This window comes from Vipera ursinii (genome assembly GCF_947247035.1).
Source record: "Vipera ursinii genome assembly, chromosome: 2".
Taxonomy (NCBI): Eukaryota; Metazoa; Chordata; class Lepidosauria; order Squamata; family Viperidae; genus Vipera; species Vipera ursinii.
The window spans coordinates 127,228,318-127,250,695 of NC_139513.1; the positions used below are offsets into that span (position 1 = coordinate 127,228,318).

Genomic DNA, 22,378 nt, shown 5'->3' on the forward strand with positions numbered 1-22,378 from the left:
TCTCCCGGAGCTCCGTGGAGAACCATGGGGCTCGACGGGATGTGCACCGGGTCAGGGGCCGCAAGGGTACAACTCGGTCAAGAGCCTCAGTGGCTGTCCTTTCCCAGGCTTCCACTAAGGCATCTGCCGAGCTGTGAGCAAGAGAGGCAGGAGGGGACCCCAGCGCCGTCTGGAACCTCTCGGGATCCATTAAGCGTCTGGGGCGGTACCATTTAATTGGTTCCACACACCCACGGCGGGGGGTGGCAAAACGGAAGACCAGCCACAGGAGATGATGATCGGTCCATGACAGGGGCATAGTAGTTGGAGAGCCCCCACCAAGATCATCTAACCACCGCCCAGATAAGAAAACTAAGTCAAGGGTGTGGCCTCCCTCATGAGTCGGTCCCAAAATTACTTGCGTCAGGTCCATGGCCGTCATGGAAGCCATGAACTCCCGAGCCAACTCAGATGATCCTCCTAGCGATGGTAGATTGAAGTCCCCCAAAACTATAAGCTTCGGGAACTCAATTTAATTTGTTCCTTCTCACAAAGCCTTCAAAACTGTAACAAGTCCCTTTGTAAATCCGGTATAGATAACTTATCCAGATCACTCCTTTGGTTTGTTATTTTTTTTTTTGTATATCCCTTTCAATTATTAAGATATCAGCCAATTTCATTTGTATATCCAATGTAGTATCTTTTTCATATCATTCTTTGAGTTTGTCATTTTAAATCCATTTTCATATCATTCTTTATTTTATCGATAAAACATTGTTCCTCTTCCCTAACATCTTTTAAACACAGTTTTTCTCCATTCTGAATGAGTGAGTCAAATTTAAGTATTCTTCTCCTTTAATTGCAATCTTTAGTTCCTTCTGGTTTTCCCTAGTTTCTAACATTCAAAGTCCCATCCTATCATTTTTTTAAAAAAGAATATAGAACAACAGCATTGTCCCATGCACAGATGCTTATAAGTAATTTCAAAATCTTATTTCAAATTGATCTGGACCCTTAGTCTATTTGTAACTTTCCAAAATCAATATTCTAATCACCGTTTTGCTATATATTAAAAAAAATCTAAGTCTTTAAATTTGTATTTAAATTTTTTTTGCTAAGGATTGCAACTTGCCCAAGAGTTTCCTTGTTACTGCAAAGATCCCTAATACGGTAGCTAAAAAGTAGTTAAGAAGTAATTTCAAAAGTAATTAAGAAACAAGATTCATCAAACCTTATGACCACACAGGCTACATTATGTTTGTAAACTTGATTGAAACCCTAGACCATGGGTCCGCAACCCGTGGCTCTGGAGCCACATGTGGCTTTTTCATCCCTCTATTGCATCTCCCAGTCCTCTGCCGCCATGTGCAGTCTCACAAACAAAAGAAGTGGGACTAAAAAAGTTCAATCAGTTCCAACTTGTCATGGAAAAAAAAGATCTTGTGAAGTTGGAATTGATTGATTGAACTTTTTTAGTCCCACTTCTTTTGTTTGTGGGACTGCCCACAAACATCTTTTGTTTGTAGGACTGCCCACAAACTTCTTTTGTTTATAGGACTGCCCACAAACTTCTTTTGTTTGTGGGACTGCCCACAAACTTCTTTTGTTTGTGGGACTGCACATGGCGGCAAAGGAAGTGATGGAGGACCGTCGTGGAGCTGGAAAGAAGGTGCCACGTGGGTCCGTGTGCAGGATTTTTGCCAAGCAACTTGTATGGAGCTGGGGAAATGGACTGGTGGGGTGGCTGCCAATGCCGCTGCCATGAGGCTTGGCAGAGGTCCCCTGAGCAGCCATGATTTCCCCCTCCCCAGTCCTCTAGCCACCATCGCCCGGCCTACTCCTCACCTGGCCAGCCACCCTCGTGCTCTTCTCGTCCTCATTTTCCCCACTCAGTTGGCTGCCAGCAGCTTGGATGGGCCTGCTCCATCTGAGATGAAGAAAGCAAAGGTGCAGCAGTGGGATTGCTCTCAAACAGTAAGAGCCAGGTGCGCTGCTTGCTTGTGTGCGCCCCACTTATTGAGAACAATCCCGCTGCTGCACCTCCGCTTTCTTCAACTCAGATGGAGCAGAGGCACTGAAGCCACTAGTGGCTGCTTGAGTGTTGAGGACAAGCTTTGCTGCTGCTGATGGGACACACCTGGGCTACGCCCTGCTGCTGCCTCCCAAACTCCACCTTCGCCACTGGGGGAAGCAGCGGTGAAGTGCTCTGTCCTGGGGGAAGCAGTGGTGGTGGTGGTGGAGCGCTCCATCGGGAAGGTTTAAGTTTAAGTTAAGTTTATTGAATTTATATACTGCTCTTTTCCCGTAGGTCTCAGGGCGGTTTAGAAAGTATTTAAAAACATCAATACAATACAAGAGTTAAAAACAGTTAAAAATAATTAAATTTGATCCCTGGAAAAAAATAAAACCCCAATTAAAAAACTCTCAGCCTGGGCCGGAAAGCTCAAAGAGCCAGGTCTTCAGGTCCCGGCGGAATGACCGAAGGTCGGGGGCAGTCCTAAGCTCCACGGGCAGTTGGTTCCAAAGTGCTGGCGCACCCACTGAGAAGGCCCTCCCCCTGGGTGTTATCCGCTGGCAGTCTTTTACCGGTGGCACTCTGAGAAGGCCTCCAAGTGGGAGCGCACAGGACGAAGGGAACTTGATGCCGGCAGTAGGTGTTCCCTCAAATATCCTGGACCCAAGCCATTTAGGGCTTTATAGGTCATCACCAGCACCTTGAATCTCACCCAGAGGGCAACCGGAAGCCAATGTAGCTCGCAGAGTAGAGGTGTTACATGGGAGTATCGGGAAACCCCCATCACAACTCGTGCAGCAGCATTCTGCACCAGCTGAAGCCTCCGGATGGTCCTCGAGGGCAGCCCCATATAGAGAGCGTTGCAGTAGTCCAACCGGGAGGTCACAAGCGCATGGGTCGGTCTAGATAGGGACGCAACTGGCGCACCAGGCGAACCTGGGCAAAAGCCCCTCTGGTCACAGATCCTATGTGATCTTCAAAATTGAGCCGTGAATCCAGGAGGATACCCAAGTTGCGAGCCCTATCAAGGTGGGGGAAGCAGTGGTGGCAGGATGCTTCATGTGGGGGGGAAAGCAGTGGTGGTGGAGTGCTCTGTCGGGGGGGTTAGGAGCAGGCACTTCATGCGAAGGGAAAGCAGCAGCAGTGATGGAGTGCTCCATCGGGGGGTGACAGAAGCAGTGGTGCCAGGAGGCTTAGTGCGGGGGGGGAGCAGCAGAAGCGGTGGAGCGCTCCATCAGGGGTGGGGGGGGTGGAAGCAGTGGCAGTGGGGTACTCCATGCAGGAGGGGAGGGGTAAGCAGCAGGGTTTTGTGGCTCACAGTTTTTTATTTTCTCTGGGAAATGGGTCCAAATGGCTCTTTGAGTCTTTAAGGTTGCTGACCCATGCCCTGGACTTGTCTGTCCATCCCCAAAATTATAGTGTCTGCAGTCTACCCCCCAAGGGGCACATGTCTAAAGTACAAGTGGATGACTTCACAGTCATTGTTTTTTCCAGAGAGATTTTACTGCCCAGAATTCACCGTCTGGCTGCTGATCCTACTGCAGTGCCATCTTTGTACCTTTAGGGATGTCTAGTTTGTCATGATCGTTCACTGAAAGTCCCACAGAGCTGTCATTTTAGATGCACTTTTCCCACATATGCTTCTGCCATGTGCTTTGCCTCTGCATCCCTTTTTATCATTACAATTTCTAATGCAAAAATAGACCTTTTTTCCCTCCTGCTGTTAGTATTTCTTTTCATCAGTGCACTGACTCAGTCAGTTCAAGCTTGACAAGCAGCTAATTTGGATGCATCACTCAGGGGGCTGTGAGCAATTTTTTTTTCAATGAAAATAAGGAAGAGGGGGAGCAATGAATCTAAAAATTCATAGAAATTCCTTCTGTTCTTTTCAGCTGATGAGCTAAAGAGGAATAGCTAAAGAGGAATTTCAGAGCTGATGTTTTTTTAAGATCAGATTCATTAAAGTCTTGTGCAGGTATTTTTCTTTCTTCATTCTTTATTCCTCAGCCATGAGAGAAACACGGTTCACATTAGCACAAAATATTGCAGTATTGAAATATTCTTTTCCTTTCCTGCTGGTCTTTCATTAACTTTCAAAGGAATCTCAAACACCTGAGATTTCCCAGCTGTGGTTATATAACTTCCTGCATGGAAATAAAAGTAGAAGAGGCAGAATGCTGATCAGGGAAAAAGGAGTTGTGGAGAATGCTCTTCCAGGGACACAAGCTGCCTGATGCTTTGACAGCTGCCATCTTCTTCACTTTCATCACTTTGCTTGCTTGTTTGTGTCTTCTTGAGCACATACAGTATACCAAAAGTCAAGCTTTTTCAGTGACTCCAAGTCTGACACATAACAGACATTCATAGATTGTGCCAGGTAGGAAAGGAGCATGAGAGGCCAGCAACAATCTTAAGATCTCATAAAATAACAAATGTACTCAAAAACCTGCTTTGATGTTTATTCTAATTCAAAAACTGGCACACAAATCGCATGAGGTTACCCACTCCACTTGCCCATATAGAAAAGCTAATTTGACATTTCTCTGTCCTGTTTTCACAACGATTTAAAATGTTTTACCCAGATAAGTGGGCACCCCACAGTATAATGGGATGTCTGATTATATGGCCTCCATTCTCAGTTTGCGCAGATGAGAAACCATCAATTTCCACTGAATACCATCCTAATTACATGAATGAGAAATCCCAATTCACGTTTCTGCATAAAAATGTATTAGATCTTATGTGAAATATCATATCCAATAGTACTTTTACATATCTGGACATCAGAATTGGTCACTTAGTAATGTTAGGGGGGACACGTTAAGAGAAACAAGAGACAACACACAACAAAATTCTCACTTTAGGATCCAGAGGTTTATTTCAATTTAACACACAAATTCAGTACTTAATTTCAACAATTTATTGCAATAAGGACCAAGTGAGCTAGCGGTCATTAAGTATGACGGCTGGGCCAGGAGGCAACACCCAAATCTGTGAAGCAGGTTTTATACCTTAGCATTGTGCCCACCTCTAGCATTCCGGTGCCACCCAGTAGCCATCCCATTTCCCTCCCAGTTCCCTTTTCTTGTCAAACACATCATCACATTTCTGGGATCCCTTCTTTCGGGTCATTTCCCTATTCTTGGAACTGACCATTAGGTTAGTTCCTTATTCTTCCATTGTTGCCCTGGTTACTGGGTTCCTTCCTTGTTCTGCTTTGTCTTTGTCCTAATCACCATTTTCCTCACTACCATTCCTACATGTGTCATTGCAAAGATACACCCATACACAGGGTTTAGTTCCTCTTTTCTCCTTTGTTCTTGTTCAGTGTTTTGTTTTTCTTAAGAATTTGCGCCAAACACAAATAGTCATCATCTTCCTATGAAAAGGTCAACAAAGGAGATAAAAGCTAAGTGCTAGGTAGCAAGTTCAAATCTAAATATGATTTAAATTATTTAGTTCAGTCATAGGAATAATTAATTTTTCCTTTCACAGTTGTTATTGTTGTTAGCTGCGAAGTCGTGTCCGACCCATTGCGACCCTATGGACAACATTCCTCCAGGCCTTCCTGTCCTCTACCATCTTCTGGAGTCCATTTAAGCTCACGCCTACTGCTTCAGTGACTCCATCCAGCCACCTCATTCTCTGTCGTCCCCTTCTTCTATTGCCCTCGATCTTCCCCAGCATTAGGCTCTTCTCCAGGGAGTCCTCCTTCTCATTAGGTGGCCAAAGTACTTGAGTTTTAGCTTCAGGATCTGGCCTTCTAAAGAGCAGTCAGGATTGATCTCCTCTAGGACTGACCGGTTTGATCGCCTTGCAGTCCAAGGGACTCGCAGGAGTCTTCTCCAGCACCACAGTTCAAAGGCCTCAATTCTTTGGCGCTCAGCCTTTCTTATGGTCCAACTTTCACTACCATACATTGCAACTGGAAAGACCATAGCCTTGACTATACGCACTTTTGTTGACAGGGTGATGTCTCTGCTTTTTAGTGTGCTGTCTAGATTTGCCATGGCTAGCCCTTGTTATTTGTGTTAACATTAGAGATATTATTGGTTAAGATTCGGAATTCGGAAAAAATTAAGGGGATACAAGTTGGAGATCAGGATTACAGACTGAGAGCATTTGCAGATGATCTGGTTGTTACAGTGACCCAGCCAGAGAACTCTGTTGTGGACCTGATGGAGATAATAACACAATATGGGAAGGTTTCTGGATTTAAAGTAAATATACAGAAAACTAAAATTTTGGCTAGAAATATGACAGTTTCGCAGAAGGCTCTCCTAGAAGGATTAACTGGATTTGAGATTGTTAAAAGGGTTAAATATTTGGGGGTGATTTTGTCGCCCTCTAATACAAAGCTATATAAAAATAATTATGAAAAATTATGGGGGGAAATTCAAAAAGAACTGGAGAGTTGGGAAAAATTGCAATTGTCTTTGTTGGGACGGATTGCAGCAGTGAAAATGAATGTCCTGCCCAAATTTTTATTCTTATTTCAAATGATACCGATTCTTAAGAAAGATTCTAACTTGGAGGAATGGCAGCGTGGTATCAATAAATTTGTGTGGGCAGGGAAAAAGCCACGAGTTAAACTTAAGATTATGCAGGATACTCGTGAGAGAGGTGGCCTTAAAATGCCTAATTTTAAATTATATTATGAAGCTGCTGCACTAGTAGGAATAAGTGATTGGATTAATTTGACACAATCGAGGTTATTAAATCTTGAGGGCCATGATTTGTTGTTTGGCTGGCATGCATATTTGTTGTATGATAAGAAGGTAGATACTGTGTTTAGGATGCATATTTTAAGACAGGCACTGCTGAGAGTCTGGAAGAAGTATAGACATAAGTTAAGCAGCAAGATACCATTGTGGGCAATCCCAAAACACGCAATAGAAAATATACATGCTGGTTTCAAACATGATGAGACTACTTACAAGGAAATTTTAAGTTTGGAAAGGAATGTTTGGTGCTTGAAATCATATAGCTTCTTGCGAGAAGAGAAGGTTGTTCAGACTTGGTTTCAATATATTCAGTTACGGGCCAGGTGGAAAGAAGACCAAAAAAATGGATTTGCAATGACTGATGAAAATTTGATAAAGCAAATTAGAAATCAGGGACCAGCACATATTAAACGGATATATCTTGCATTGATAGAGATCGATTCAGAAGCAGAGCTTGTTAAGGATTGTATGATAAAATGGGCCCAAAACATTCAGGAAGTTATTACAATGGACACGTGGGAGAAGATTTGGGTGAGGAATGTAAAATTCACTCAAGCTCAAAATCTAAGAGAGAACTTTTATAAAATGTTTTATAGATGGCATCTAGATCCTAAAAAGCTTGCAAGTATGTATCCGAATTATCAGCCTAAGTGTTGGAGGTGTGGTGATGAAGAGGCAACATATTTTCACATATGGTGGACATGTAAAAAGGTCAAGGCTTTTTGGATAAAAGTCTGGTGGAATATGCAGAAGATTTTTAAACGGAGGATAAAGTTTTGTCCGCAATTTTTTTTGTTGGGAATAATTGTTGACGCTACAGTTGTGGACTCCAAGTTGATGTTGAATTTAGTTACGGCAGCAAGACTTTTGATAGGTCAATATTGGAAGAAAGAGGAACTGCCGACTATACAAGAGTGGATTTTAAAGGTTTCCGACCTGGCAGAGATGGCGAAGATTTCGGCCTATTTGAAAGATTACTCGCAAGAACATTATATTATGGAATGGAGAAAATGGATTGAGTTTATCCAGAACAAGTATAGGGTTAAGAAGTTTTATGTAGCATTTGAATAAGTCTTCTTTCGTTTTCTTTTTTCTTTTTCTATTTTAGTCTTCTATATATATTTAATAATGCTAAGTTTTGTTTGATCCTATATAAGTTAGAGAGTGATGGATTTTAGAATTTATAGTTGTTAGTATATGGTTGTTTATGATTGCTTTTTTATACATATATACCTTGTATTTAGCTCTGGGAAGTCGGGGGGAGGGGGGTTGGGGGGAGGTAGGGGGGGGAGGAGGGAGGGGGGGAGGGGGAGGAAGGGGGGAGGTAGGGAGGGGAGGAGGGAGGGGGAAGGGGTTTTTTTAAAGGAAAACTGTATTTTAAAACTTTTCAATAAAAAAAAATATATAAAAAAGATAGATTTGCCATGGCTTTCCTCCCCAGGAGCAAGCGTCTTTTAATTTCTTGGCTACAGTCCCCATCTGCAGTGATCTTGGAGCCCAGGAAAATAAAATCTGTCACTACCTCCATTTCTTCCCCATCTATTTGCCAGGAATTGAGAGGGCCAGATGCCATGATCTTGGTTTTCTTAATGTTAAGTTTCAACCCAAGTTTTGCACTCTCCTTCTTCACCTGCAACAAGAGGCTCTTTAGTTCTTCTTCACTTTCTGCCATTAGAGTGGTATCATCTGCGTATCTTAGGTTGTTGATATTTCTTCCGGCAATCTTAATTCCAACTTTTGATTCATCTAGCCCTGCCTTTCTCATGATGTGCTCTGCATATAAGTTAAATAGGCAGGGCGACAGTATACAGTATACCTTTCACAGTAATTATCCACAATTGTTTCAGCTTTGAGGAAAATGCCTGTTTTCCACTATTGGTACTACTGTGGACACTTGCATGTCCAGACAATCTACCAGATCGCCACTCAGAGTTCCATTATTTAGACCGGTGGCCATATAAATTTATTAAATAAATAGAATGAGCAGTCATTTGATGAAGAGAAGCCAAAAATAACTTTTTTGCAAGAGACGGAAAGATAATTCTGGGGCAATGAAAATTAAAAATAAGACTTCATTATATAAACACCTGAACAATTATTTATCAAAAACTTTTAGCATCATGTTTAATACCACCAATTCTACTGACCATATCAAGCCATATATCATGGTTACAAACTGCCTGTTGATCCAGTGGCTCTGTTACTGTTAAACCATATTGTAAATGGCCGCAGTAATAAGATTTCCTTTCTGACTATTTACAATTTATCTTTCCCCAGGTACTTATATATTTGTAGTTTAGGATTACATTTAATGTATCAGATACAATAGACTAATTCACTAAAGTTTATGACATAAATGTGTTAGTTTTCAAGATATCACTAGATTTTAAATGGCTAGATTTTAATTTCATTTACTGCAGGATTATACAGGTTTCCCTTGGCATTGTTAATAATGTGGCTTAGTGATAAGATCAAAATGAGAAAGTATAATTCAATTGCCTTAGTCTAAATCCATTACCTGACTACATTTGGTCAGTGCATATTCCAGAGCTAGGAAAAGTTACACAAATAATTGCATGCCTGTAACAAAAGTTAGTTATGAGGAAAGGTGAGAAATTTGTTTATTTTGCTTGGAAAAAAAGAGAAATGAAACACCTAGAATCATTCAAAATAAACATGTAAAAAAGGTGGATAAAAATATTTCTCCTTCTGTTAAAAATAGAACTCCAAATTATCAAATTAATTTGAATGCTGGCAAATTTCCTCTTCACATAGAATGCATAGTTAAATTAAAAAACATATTATCGCAAACAATGGCTTCATGGGGGAATAAAGAGGCTTTAAGTTTGAATTAGGCAAACTTAATAAGGATTTTGTTGGCTGCTGTTGAGGATCACCATATTTAGGGCTTGTTTGCATGATTATCTTGGGATAAGAAAGAATATGTATAGTTTCTGATCTTATTTAGATGCCCTAAAATAATCTAATCTGTTAATTTTTTTACAACAGAGGGACACAGCAAAAGAAACAAAAATACTGAAGTAGCTTTCTCAGATTTGAGCTTCAGTAATTTATATCCAAGGGACTTGGTGGCTCAGTGGGTTAGGACGCTGAGCTTGTCGATCAGACGGTCGGCAGTTTGGCAGGTCGAATCCCGAGTTCCGCGTAACAAGAGTGAGCGCCTGTTACTCGTCTCAGCTTCTGCCAACCTAGCAGTTCGAAAGCACGTAAAAATGCAAGTAGAAAAATAGGGACCACTACGGTGGGAAGGTAACAGCATTCCGTGCGCCTTTGGCGTTTAGTCATGCCAGTCACATGACCATGGAGACGTCCTCAGACAAGCGCTGGCTCTTCGGCTTTGAAACGGAGATGAGCATCAGCCCCTAGAGTTGGAAACAACTAGCACGCGTGTGCGGGGGAACCTTTACCTAATTTATATTCATCTTCAAATTCTTGATTTTCCATGCAAATAATACTGTGGTTAACCTTTAACAGCAGGCCTAGATTTTTAAAAACCACCATTCTGTTGAACAAGCTGTACTAACCTGGTCTGCATATATTGCAATACTATCATTGCAGGAAGTCACCCTACATCAAAAACAAAACAATCATTGGTTTATCATATAATTGTGTGATTATGTAAGAATTAGACCACTGATGCATTGATAATCAAAGGTAGACTACTCTAAATCTACCTTTGTGAGTTAAGCACTTAGCTCAGCCCATAACATGTTACAAAGCACTCTGCATATTAATAGCAGCATGATCTTATTTTTGTTTATTTACAATTGTCTGATATATTGTCACTATCCTGAGATCATCATATAAAATGACAATTTGGCAACTGGATTTCACTCAGACATATTTTCTTGCTTTATTCCTCTTTGTTTCCAGGGGTGTCTTTCAATAGTATTTATACCCAAATTTGGAGAGTTCTCTTACACTTGGCTGCTGATCCATACCCTGATGTTTCAGACCTGGCTATGAAAGTGTTGAACAGCATTGCTTACAAGGTAAATTTGAGGGGGTGGGGTGGGGTGAGTGTTATTTTATCAGTTAGTGAGTTTGTCATATAATTTGTGATAGGATATTTTCAATAAATTTGTTCAGTTAGCTGTGTCTTTGCATTCATGCAGGTAATTCTTAATTTAAAAACCTCCACTTAATGACTGTTGAAAGTTACAATGGCATTGAGAAAAAAAGTGACTTATGACCAGTTCTCATACTTATAAGCATTCCCACAGTCATGTGATCAAACTTTAGATGCTTGGCAATTGGCACATATTTACAATGATTGTTGCTTCCTGGGGTTCTGGGGTTGTCATTTGCAACCTTTCTAGGCAGCTTCCGACCAGCAAGTCAATGGGGGAAACCAGATTCACTTAACAGCCGCATGTTTCACTTAACAACTGTAGTGATTCACTTAAGGACCATAGCAAAAAGTTTGTAACAATTGCCATGCTTAGCAGTGTAAATTTTGGGCTCCATTGGGGTCATAAATCGAGGCCTCTCTGTATTCTGCCTTCAACATAGAGTCATGGACTAAAAAAAAAGTTTTATTCTCTTCAAAAAGTTAGTAGTCTACATTGGCTAGAGGCACCAGGGGAGAAAGGAAAATAATAAAAAAAATATAAAATTATACAATAATATCCATATTATAATATGTTTAAAATATAGTTTGGGTTTATATCCTCCTGTTACTTGGGCTCTTTCCTTCCCCCAAACACACAGAGTAAGCAACTATCCACCCTAGACTACCTCACTAATCTTATAAGCCTTGCAGATCATTAAAATTTTTTGATGGGAATCATGCACCAAATAAGATTGGGGGACCATATTCCTGTAGGAAATTAGCTTCCAAGCCCTATATTTATGTTTTCATTGGTACCTTATTTTTGTGGAACTCAACTTTTTAATTAAATAAATAACCTTGCTCCCTCTTTTCATAAAGAAAATTCATAGAAGTTATACAGACACTTAAATAGCGATACTGTATGACTGTCAAATGTTTGACAGCTCAAGATTTGGTGGCCTTGAAATTGGCAGACTGATACAGGAGAGAGTAACCACAAAATATGAGTTTTGGCAAATAGCAGTGGAATAAGGTACTTTATGGCCAAGTATTTCAACAGTCTCTAATTATTTAGTTGCTACTCATTTTCTCTGTTTCCTTTTCTTTGGGCTTTTATATCATTATGTTGGATAAATAAATTGTGAAGTTTTACATGTGGCATACTTATTCAGTGAGTCTTTTACCCTGCTGATAATTGATGTTTTCTGCCAGCATAAGAATTTCTGGACTGTATCCAGAAAGCATTATGCATTTTTCCAGCTTTATAAAGAAGATAATAGGAAAAATGATACAGTATAGCCTAGCTGAAAGAGGGAAGCAGTAGAAAGCTAAGTATTTGATGAATATATGAATGTTATCCTATATTAAAAAAGTATTTGAACAACTGTGTCCCATAAATTAATATGGAAGAAATATGGAAGTCACAATTGCTGTGTGATAGTTATTAGCACCACTGAGTGAAAAAACCATCAGTCTGTTTTAGCAAAGGTTTTTTTAGGAAAGGATTTATTCAGTTTTTCACTCTAAATGGGTTTTAGAAACATGACTGGGTCGTGTTTCTAAAATGTAAAAAATGGGGAAACAATCAAAATGTTTTAAAGCTTTTATATAAGATTTCAAGAATGAGATCATCAATGTTTTGTGTGATTTGGGGTTTCTTGTAAGTTTTTCTTTATTTTGTAATTGGCAGCAGACCATAAAATATCTGAAAATATCACCAACTTCTGCTTAGGTGTTATTAGAGTGTTTCTCTGAACTGTCATTGTTGTGTACATAACTGAAGTGCTTAATTGACAGTGAATTTAATATTTAAACCCAGGTTTGTAGAGAAGAAACAGAAAAGAATATAATAAAGAAAGAAAATGTATAAAAATCTTCAAAAGTCTCCTTCAATATTTTTATTGCCATAATCATTTTGAAGGCCTGTATATCTTTACCTAAAATCTTTTGTCTCTTCTAGTGTACAGTTTTTAAAATCATGATTTTTTAATCCATGTTTTGTTTTGTAATAACCAGATGTGATCTACTTCCCACAAGAAGCTGTTTGTACTTTATAATTAATTCCAAAATTTTTACAAAGATTTTGCAATTAATTATAAAGTACAAACAGCTTATTTTTCAATATTCCAATTTTGGATACTTAGTCAGCCTTATAACTTTCTAAGAACAAAATCTGATATATATTTTTTGTCGTTTAGTTCAGATTCTTTAAATTCTTAGGCTTATAACACTTAGATGTATATACCTCTTCACAGTGCTTTATAGCCCTCTCTAAGTGGTTTACAGAGTCAGCATATTGCGCCCAACAATCTGGGTCCTCATTTTACCGACCTTGGAAGGATGGAAGGCTGAGTCAACTTTGAGCCGGTCAGAATCAAACTGCTGGCAGTTGACAGTCAGCAGAATAAGCCTGCAGTACTACTTTCTAACCACTATGCCCCCACAGCTCTTATGTTATATATAGTTAAACTTATATAACTTATAAACTTTCCTTTTGTTCAGGATTAAAGGCAGATTCACCTGGTATTTTCACATTTGTCATTCTGAGGGCCTCTAATAAGCTAATGAGAATTTTTTGAAAGTGATTAGAAAGTGAGATTTGCAAAGTTAACTTCCCTTTAAAAGTCTCCACTACGGTAGCTAGCAAGATAGCTAATCCAGTTGTCTCTCAGTGTCCAAGCCTGGGAAAAACAGCTTTTCTGTGACCTCCTCAGGGGGTACAGCTGTCCACACTTGAGTGATCTCTCACCCTATTCTTATCTGAATATCAAAGAACCAGTATACTCATTGGTCCCTTTGCCACAGTCATCAACTTCATGTTTTTAATATGAAAAGTTGAATGCATATAGACACATATACATCCCTACATACATACATACATACATGTATGCATACATACATATCAAAGCTATGCTGATGGATGGAAGGATAGATAATACTGGTTGGGAAAACTCAAGGAAGAGTGAAGAAACAAAGCTGGCGATGGTTTTATTAAAATCAGAATACATCCTTGTGTTTCCAGCACAAGGTACCTATTAGTGAAATCTAGTTACCTTCACAGAGAATGTATTGAGAACCAAGAGATTTAGTTACATCTAGATCTAAAAGGAAAACATTTTATTTGCTTGGGTTCATTATATAGATTACATAGAAATATTGTATTTGTAGTTGCTATTTCAAAGTTTATATTTTCTATGCAGCTTATTTTAATTTCGTGTCTGTGTGTGTGTGTGTGTGTATAGCTTGATAAGATTAAAAATGCGAATCCCAGGCATGTTAAAATTAACAAACTAAACAAACACTGGGATGGGATAAGAAAAGCTAAAACAGTTTTTATTGCTAAAAGATCAAGCTTTCGTTGGCTAACTGCCAATGTCGTCAGGATGGAAACGCTGGGGTGGGGTGGGGAGATCGTGTTTATACTGCTGGTGTCTGCACTCTGTTCATGGAGCGCGTCACCGGTCTGTTTGTTGAGGTCGGCCGTATTTCTTTGAGTTGTTGCGCATCCGTTTTTGGGGGATGTAGTTGTCTCTGGGTATCTGTTTGCTCGTGTTCTCATACCAGAGGTCCTAACTGGTTGTTGCTCTTCTTCCCTGTGTTCTACATTGCAGGGTGGTTGTGTGTTGGTGCAATCTTGATTTTGATACAATGAGGCATTCTGTGAATGCTTGCGCTGTTTGCCTTCATATCGCGCACATCGTTCCTCTTCCCAATTCCTTAGTGCCTGGTATGCAGGGGGGAGGTCTATGTGCTGGTTGATAGAGGAGTGGTTTGAAAACCAAGCTTCCTTAAACAAGCGGCCGCCTTTAGTGTTGTCACTGGCAATTACCTCGGTCTCTGTTAGATTAAAGACGTGGTTGTGTGTAGCCATGTGTGCCCACACCTGTGAATGTTGTTCTTGTCTTCTAATAGCGAGCTTATGTTCATGCACCCTAGTCCTCAGTCGTTTTGCTGTCTCCCCAATGTAATTGCAATTGCAATTCTGGCATGACATCTTGTACACGACCAAAGATTTTTCTTCATTTGGGAGTGGATCTTTAGGGCACGTGACACAAGCTTGTAAAGTCCGATCAGGTCTGTGGGCAACACCGACCTTGTGAGGGGCTAGTATGCGTGCTGTGGCCTCAGATACACTGTGGATATAAGGCAGTGTTATCCGTGATGTTAAGGCATTTTCACATTCATGGCAGGTAGGTTCACCTGGCCTGCTGTGTTGTCTGATGAAGTTAGATGAGTACCCGTTGTTTCTGCAGACACGATAAAGGTGGCGTCTTTCTTCCCTTTTTGCCTTATTTGTGCTGCAATGCGTGTCTATATGTCTAAAGATGGTCCTAATACAGCTGGCCTTGTGGGTTGTGGGGTGATTACTTTCGTGTTGTCCACATATCTCACCCAATACTTGGGGCAATACATGGACATCACCCGGGTCTCTAACTGTTGCAGGACTGCCTCTGCAATGACACCAGACATGAGGGACCCCATAGGGGTGCCCTTCACCTGTTCATAAATGGTGCCTTGAAACGTAAAAAACGTTTTCAGGCATAGGGACGTAAGCTGAAGCAGATCTTCATTGCTAAGTGAATCTTGATGCTGCCTCGCTCCCTGCTGTTGCAAGCGGTCCCCAATTACAGCAAGTGCTAAATCTTGTGGAATTGAGGTGAAAAGGGAGGTGACATCATAGGAAACCATGATCTCCCCCTCCTCTATGCTGACGGATCTAATTTTCTCTAAAAATTCACTAGAGGAGTTCACAGTGGTGTCATTGTTCATTACTAGATATCTTAACCTGCCATATTGCCATTTGGCCAGCCCCGAGGTTGGAGTTCCCCTAAACGACATGATAGGTCTTAGGGGAGCTCCTTCCTTATGGATCTTGGGGAGTCCATAAAATCTGGCAGTAGGCGCGTCTTTGGGGCACATAGTTCTTAAAACCTCCTCCCCTATTTTCCCTTGCCGTTTTAATCTATCCAGTACCTTGGAAATTTGGTTCCTGAGGGTTGTCATAGGGTCTTTTGACAGTCCAATAGGCGCTGGTGTCATTGAGCAGTGTGAGAGCTTTGTGGATATAATCAGGTTGGTCCATTACGACTGTTGCTCTGCCTTTTTCAGCTGGGAGGATGGTGGATATTTTGCTTTAGGGCTTCTTTTTCAGTAACTGATAATGTTTGGCAGCGTCTACAGTATGAGTCATAAGTAGGCTTGTGATGCGGTGCCTGATAGAGCCCCTGGTCTCTTCATTAATATTCACTTGTTGGATAGCTGATTCAAAGGTTGCCACAAAGTCCACAGTGCGCACATCCATTAGGTTGTAACCTGCATCACGTTGTAACAATTCGAGTTGTTTGTAAGAAAGCGTCTTAGATGATAAATTGTGTACCAAATCATTGTTAGAACCAGGGTTGCTTATTGCATATATATATATATATATATATATATATATATATATATATATATATATATATATATATATATATATATATATATATATATATATATATATATATACACACACACACACACACACACACATTATATATGGTTTTTCCCTGCATAGAACTAAAGGTGTAGGGGCGACGTTTCGACGGAATCCCATCCGTCATCATCAGGCTGGTGGCTTCTGCTTCCTTCTTCTGGGAGAAGCATGTGGCTGTTTGTTCCTCTTTTTTAAACTGCCAGAGGGGGTGTGTTCTGTGGGTGGTGTGCTCTGATTGGGTGGGGGAGTAAGTGTGTTCTGATTGGGTGGGGGTGTGTTTTGAGTGGATGGGCTGGTCTCAGCTGCCAGCCTTAGACCTGAGCTGGTGAGTTGTGCTGCTTTTGTTCGGCTTCGTGTTTGTGGTGGTGCCATGTTTTTATAGTGGGTGTCAGTTTGCTTATTGTGTGGTTTGGAGGGGTTTAAAGTGGCTGATGTTGCAGCTGTAGTTAGGTTTCTGTTTTGTGGTTGTGCCTCGTTATCATTGTGGGTTCGGATTTGCTTTTTGAATGGTTGTGTGGTGGTGATGTCATGTGGTGTTATCATGAGTTTGGGTCTATCGTTCTTGGTGGTTGGGACTCGTCTGTCAATCAAGGCGGGTTTCCAAATGGTTGGTAGGCGAGAGGTATCATCTCGTTTGTTTATGCTGTGGGGGCGTTTTTCTATCTCATTGGCTTCTCTGATTATTCTGTTGTTAAAATGTTCAATTTTGGCGATAGTTTTGGTTTTTTTAAAATCAATTTCATGTCCCGTGGCTTCAAAGTGTTGGACCAGGGATGAAGTTTGTTCTCCTTTTCTGAGTGAGTTTTTGTGCTCTTCAATGTGTGCACTTATTCTTCTGTTGGTCTGTCCGATGTATGTGGTGGGGCAGGTGGTGCATGGGATTTCGTATACTCCTTGGTTTTCTAAGCCAATTATTCGACTCTGCATGTAGGCACTGAAACAGAGACTGCCTACAAAACAGACACACACACCAATAAACTCCGAAGACTAAAGGAACGCCAGAAACAAACCCCTCCTCTCTCACAGCAACACATGAAACAAACTGTGCACAACATCTCAGATAGGATTCTCACCAAAGCCGAAACCAACGTCCTGTCTAAAGGATTTAATTTTGCAGTCACTCCCAAACACATTCCCACGGAAACCATTATATGCGGAGTCGAATCCAGCCTGACCAAAATTAACCCTGATGACGCCAACAAAATCAGACTCGAAGTGACCAACATCCTCTGCACCAGCAAACCACCCAAAAGCAACTTACCCAAAGAGGAACAGACAGCACTACTTAACCTAAAAAATGACACCAGCATAATCATTCTGCCAGCAGACAAAGGCAACGCCACGGTGGTAATGAACTCATCTGACTACCATACCAAATTATCCAACCTACTCCGAGACTCCACATACAAACTCCTCAAGACAGATCCCACCACCTACCTGGAAAAAACCACAAAATCCAAAATAAAAGCCACCCCCATCAGTGAAGAGATCCAGAAAACAATCATTCCCAGAGAAAAATCATCCAGATGTCCTAAGCTCTATGGTCTGCCCAAGATACACAAAGAAGGAACCCCACTCAGACCCATAGTCAGCTCCATAGGCTCACCTCTACAAAATCTAGCCAAATTTCTTGCCAAACAACTACAGCCTTACGCAAATTCCATCACCTCACACGTACAAGATTCATTCCAATTCATAGAGATCATAAGTAAACTAAACTTACAGCCCTGTGACCTACTTGTGAGCTTCGATGTCGTATCCCTCTTCACCCAAGTGCCAATCAAAGAAGCCTTGACAGCTATCCTAAATAAATACAACCCCCCAAAACACATCCTAGATCTGACCAACCACTGCCTATCTAACACATACTTCATCTACAATGGACAAAGATACAAACAAATGGAAGGAGCACCCATGGGATCACCCCTTTCACCAGTCATTGCAAACCTCTACATGGAACACTTTGAAACCCTCGCTCTAGAAAAATCCAACCACAAACCAAACTCTGGCTCAGATACGTAGATGACACCTTCGTAATCTGGCCACACGGCAAAGAAAAACTGGATGACTTCCTCACACACCTCAATAGCCTACACCCCAAAATACAATTCACTATGGAAACAGAAGCTAACAATCAACTTCCCTTCCTTGATGTCTTAGTCTACAAGAAATGCAACGGCTCCCTAGGACACACTATCTACCATAAAAAAACACACACAAACCGCTATCTGAACGCACTCTCACTCCACCACCCAGCACAGATCAACTCCGTAGCCAAGACACTCATCTCCAGAACAAAACACCTAGCTGACGAACAACACCAAAAAACCGAACTACACACTCTCACTAATGTACTAACAGCGAATGGATTCCAAAGAAACACGATTACCAACTTAATCCGAAGAGAGACACCCACAAAAACCCAAGACAGAGAACAAGAAAATGGCAAAGCCCTCCTCCCATACGTAAAAGGGACCACAGACAGAATCAGTAAGGTCCTCCAAAAACACAACATCAAAACAGCATTCTACACAGACAGAAAAATATCCACCATCCTAAGAAACCCCAAGGACATAATTGGCTTAGAAAACCAAGGAGTATACGAAATCCCATGCACCACCTGCCCCACCACATACATCGGACAGACCAACAGAAGAATAAGTGCACGCATTGAAGAGCACAAAAACTCACTCAGAAAAGGAGAACAAACTTCATCCCTGGTCCAACACTTTGAAGCCACAGGACATGAAATTGATTTTAAAAAAACCAAAACTATCGCCAAAATTGAACATTTTAACAACAGAATAATCAGAGAAGCCATTGAGATAGAAAAACGCCCCCACAGCATAAACAAACGAGATGATACCTCTCGCCTACCAACCATTTGGAAACCCGCCTTGATTGACAGACGAGTCCCAACCACCAAGAACGATAGACCCAAACTCATGATAACACCACATGACATCACCACCACACAACCATTCAAAAAGCAAATCCGAACCCACAATGATAACGAGGCACAACCACAAAACAGAAACCTAACTACAGCTGCAACATCAGCCACTTTAAACCCCTCCAAACCACACAATAAGCAAACTGACACCCACTATAAAAACATGGCACCACCACAAACACGAAGCCGAACAAAAGCAGCACAACTCACCAGCTCAGTTCTGGAGCTGGCAGCTGAGACCAGCCCATCCACTCAGAACACACCCCCACCCAATCAGAACACCCCCACCATTCAAAACACACTCCCACCCAATCAGAACACACTTGGTCCCCTACCCAATCAGAGCACACCTCCACAGAACACACCCCCTCTGGCAGTTTAAAAAAGAGGAACAAAGAGCAAGAGCCACATGCTTCTCCCAGAAGTAGGAAGCAGAAGCCTGATGATGACGGATGGGATTCCGTCGAAACGTTGCGCCTACACCTTTAATTCTACGCGGGGAAAAACCCGAAAAACCAAGGATCCACATACAGGCACCCGCGAAAACCTCAGAAAACAAATATCTTACCTCTACGGGGAGGAAATCTACCAGCTAACCAAGACCTACGAAAAACTCGAAGTACGAAGAGCTTCCATCCTGTGTGACCTCACATTCCTACGCAACTGCCGAGACCAAAATTTAATCCCCACATCCTTCCAATTGAAATTCCACTCCAACTCTGCAGCCATCAAACGCATCCTGATAAGAACAGAACTGGCCCTAATCAGAAACGAACTCCACACAAAAAGATTCCTCTTGGACCGAATCAACAGAGACCTCCTCACACTTCACCTCAAACTCAGCAACAAGATCCACCCCACACTTTGGGACAAATTCAAACAAATCGCTGTCTGGAGAGCTGAAACAGAGACTGCCTACAAAACAGACACACACACCAATAAACTCCGAAGACTAAAGGAACGCCAGAAACAAACCCCTCCTCTCCCACAGCAACACATGAAACAAACTGTGCACAACATCTCAGATAGGATTCTCACCATAGCCGAAACCAACGTCCTGTCTAAAGGATTTAATTTTGCAGTCACTCCCAAACACATTCCCACGGAAACCATTATATGCGGAGTCGAATCCAGCCTGACCAAAATTAACCCTGATGATGCCAACAAAATCAGACTCGAAGTTACCAACATCCTCTGCACCAGCAAACCACCCAAAAGCAACTTACCCAAAGAGGAACAGACAGCACTACTTAACCTAAAAAATGACACCAGCATAATCATTCTGCCAGCAGACAAAGGCAACGCCACGGTGGTAATGAACTCATCTGACTACCATACCAAATTATCCAACCTACTCCGAGACTCCACATACAAACTCCTCAAGACAGATCCCACCACCTACCTGGAAAAAACCACAAAATCAAAAATAAAAGCCACACCCATCAGTGAAGAGATCCAGAAAACAATCATTCCCAGAGAAAAATCATCCAGATGTCCTAAGCTCTATGGTCTGCCCAAGATACACAAAGAAGGAACCCCACTCAGACCCATAGTCAGCTCCATAGGCTCACCTCTACAAAATCTAGCCAAATTTCTTGCCAAACAACTACAGCCTTATGCAAATTCCATCACCTCACACGTACAAAACTCATTCCAATTCATAGAGATCATAAGTAAACTAAACTTACAGCCCTGGGACCTACTTGTGAGCTTCGATGTTGTATCCCTCTTCACCCAAGTACCAATCAAAGAAGCCTTGACAGCTATCCTAAATAAATACAACCCCCCAAAACACATCCTAGATCTGACCAACCACTGCCTATCTAACACATACTTCATCTACAATGGACAAAGATACAAACAAATGGAAGGAGCACCCATGGGATCACCCCTCTCACCTGTCATCGCAAACCTCTACATGGAACACTTTGAAACCCTCGCTCTGGAAAAATCCAACCACAAACCCAAACTCTGGCTCAGATACGTAGATGACACCTTCGTAATCTGGCCACACGGCAAAGAAAAACTGGATGACTTCCTCATACACCTCAATAGCCTACACCCCAAAATACAATTCACCATGGAAACAGAAGCTAACAATCAACTTCCCTTCCTTGATGTCTTAGTCTACAAGAAATCCAACGGCTCCCTAGGACACACTATCTACCATAAAAAAACACACACAAACCGCTATCTGAACGCACTCTCACACCACCACCCAGCACAGATCAACTCCGTAGCCAAGACACTCATCTCCAGAACAAAACACCTAGCTGACGAACAACACCTAAAAACCGAACTACACACTCTCACTAATGTACTAACAGCCAATGGATTCCAAAGAAACACGATTACCAACTTAATCCAAAGAGAGACACCCACAAAAACCCAAGACAGAGAACAAGAAAATGGCAAAGCCCTCCTCCCATACTTAAAAGGGACCACAGACAGAATCAGCAAGGTCCTCCAAAAACACAACATCAAAACAGCATTCTACACAGACAGAAAAATATCCACCATCCTAAGAAACCCCAAGGACATAATTGGGTTAGAAAACCAAGGAGTATACGAAATCCCATGCACCACCTGCCCCACCACATACATCGGACAGACCAACAGAAGAATAAGTGCACGCATTGAAGAGCACAAAAACTCACTCAGAAAGGGAGAACAAACTTCATCCCTGGTCCAACACTTTGAAGCCACGGGACATGAAATTGATTTTAAAAAAACCAAAACTATCGCCAAAATTGAACATTTTAACAACAGAATAATCAGAGAAGCCATTGAGATAGAAAAACGCCCCCACAGCATGAATAAACGAGATGATACCTCTCGTCTACCAGCCATTTGGAAACCCGCCTTGATTGACAGACGAAGCCCAACCACCAAGAATGATACCAGACCCAAACTCATGATAACATCACATGACATCACCACCACACAACCATTCAAAAAGCAAATCCGAACCCACAACGATAAAGACACACAACCACAAAACAGAAACCTAACTACAGCTGCAACATCAGCCACTTTAAACCCCTCCAAACCACACAATAAGCAAACTGACACCCACTATAAAAACATGGCACCACCACAAACACGAAGCCGAACAAAAGCAGCACAACTCACCAGCTCAGTTCTGGAGCTGGCAGCTGAGACC

The 22,378-nt window shown here is 41.5% G+C and overlaps 1 protein-coding gene across 1 annotated transcript in view; it reads left to right on the top strand.

Moving 5' to 3' along the window:
- RPTOR (regulatory associated protein of MTOR complex 1) overlaps nt 1-22,378 on the top strand; it is a 438,767-nt gene that overhangs the window by 321,084 nt on the left and 95,305 nt on the right. The window contains exon 21 of the mRNA XM_083354435.1: nt 10,612-10,730. Coding sequence (XP_083210561.1) covers nt 10,612-10,730 — 119 coding nt within the window. The remainder of the gene's footprint in view (nt 1-10,611; nt 10,731-22,378) is intronic.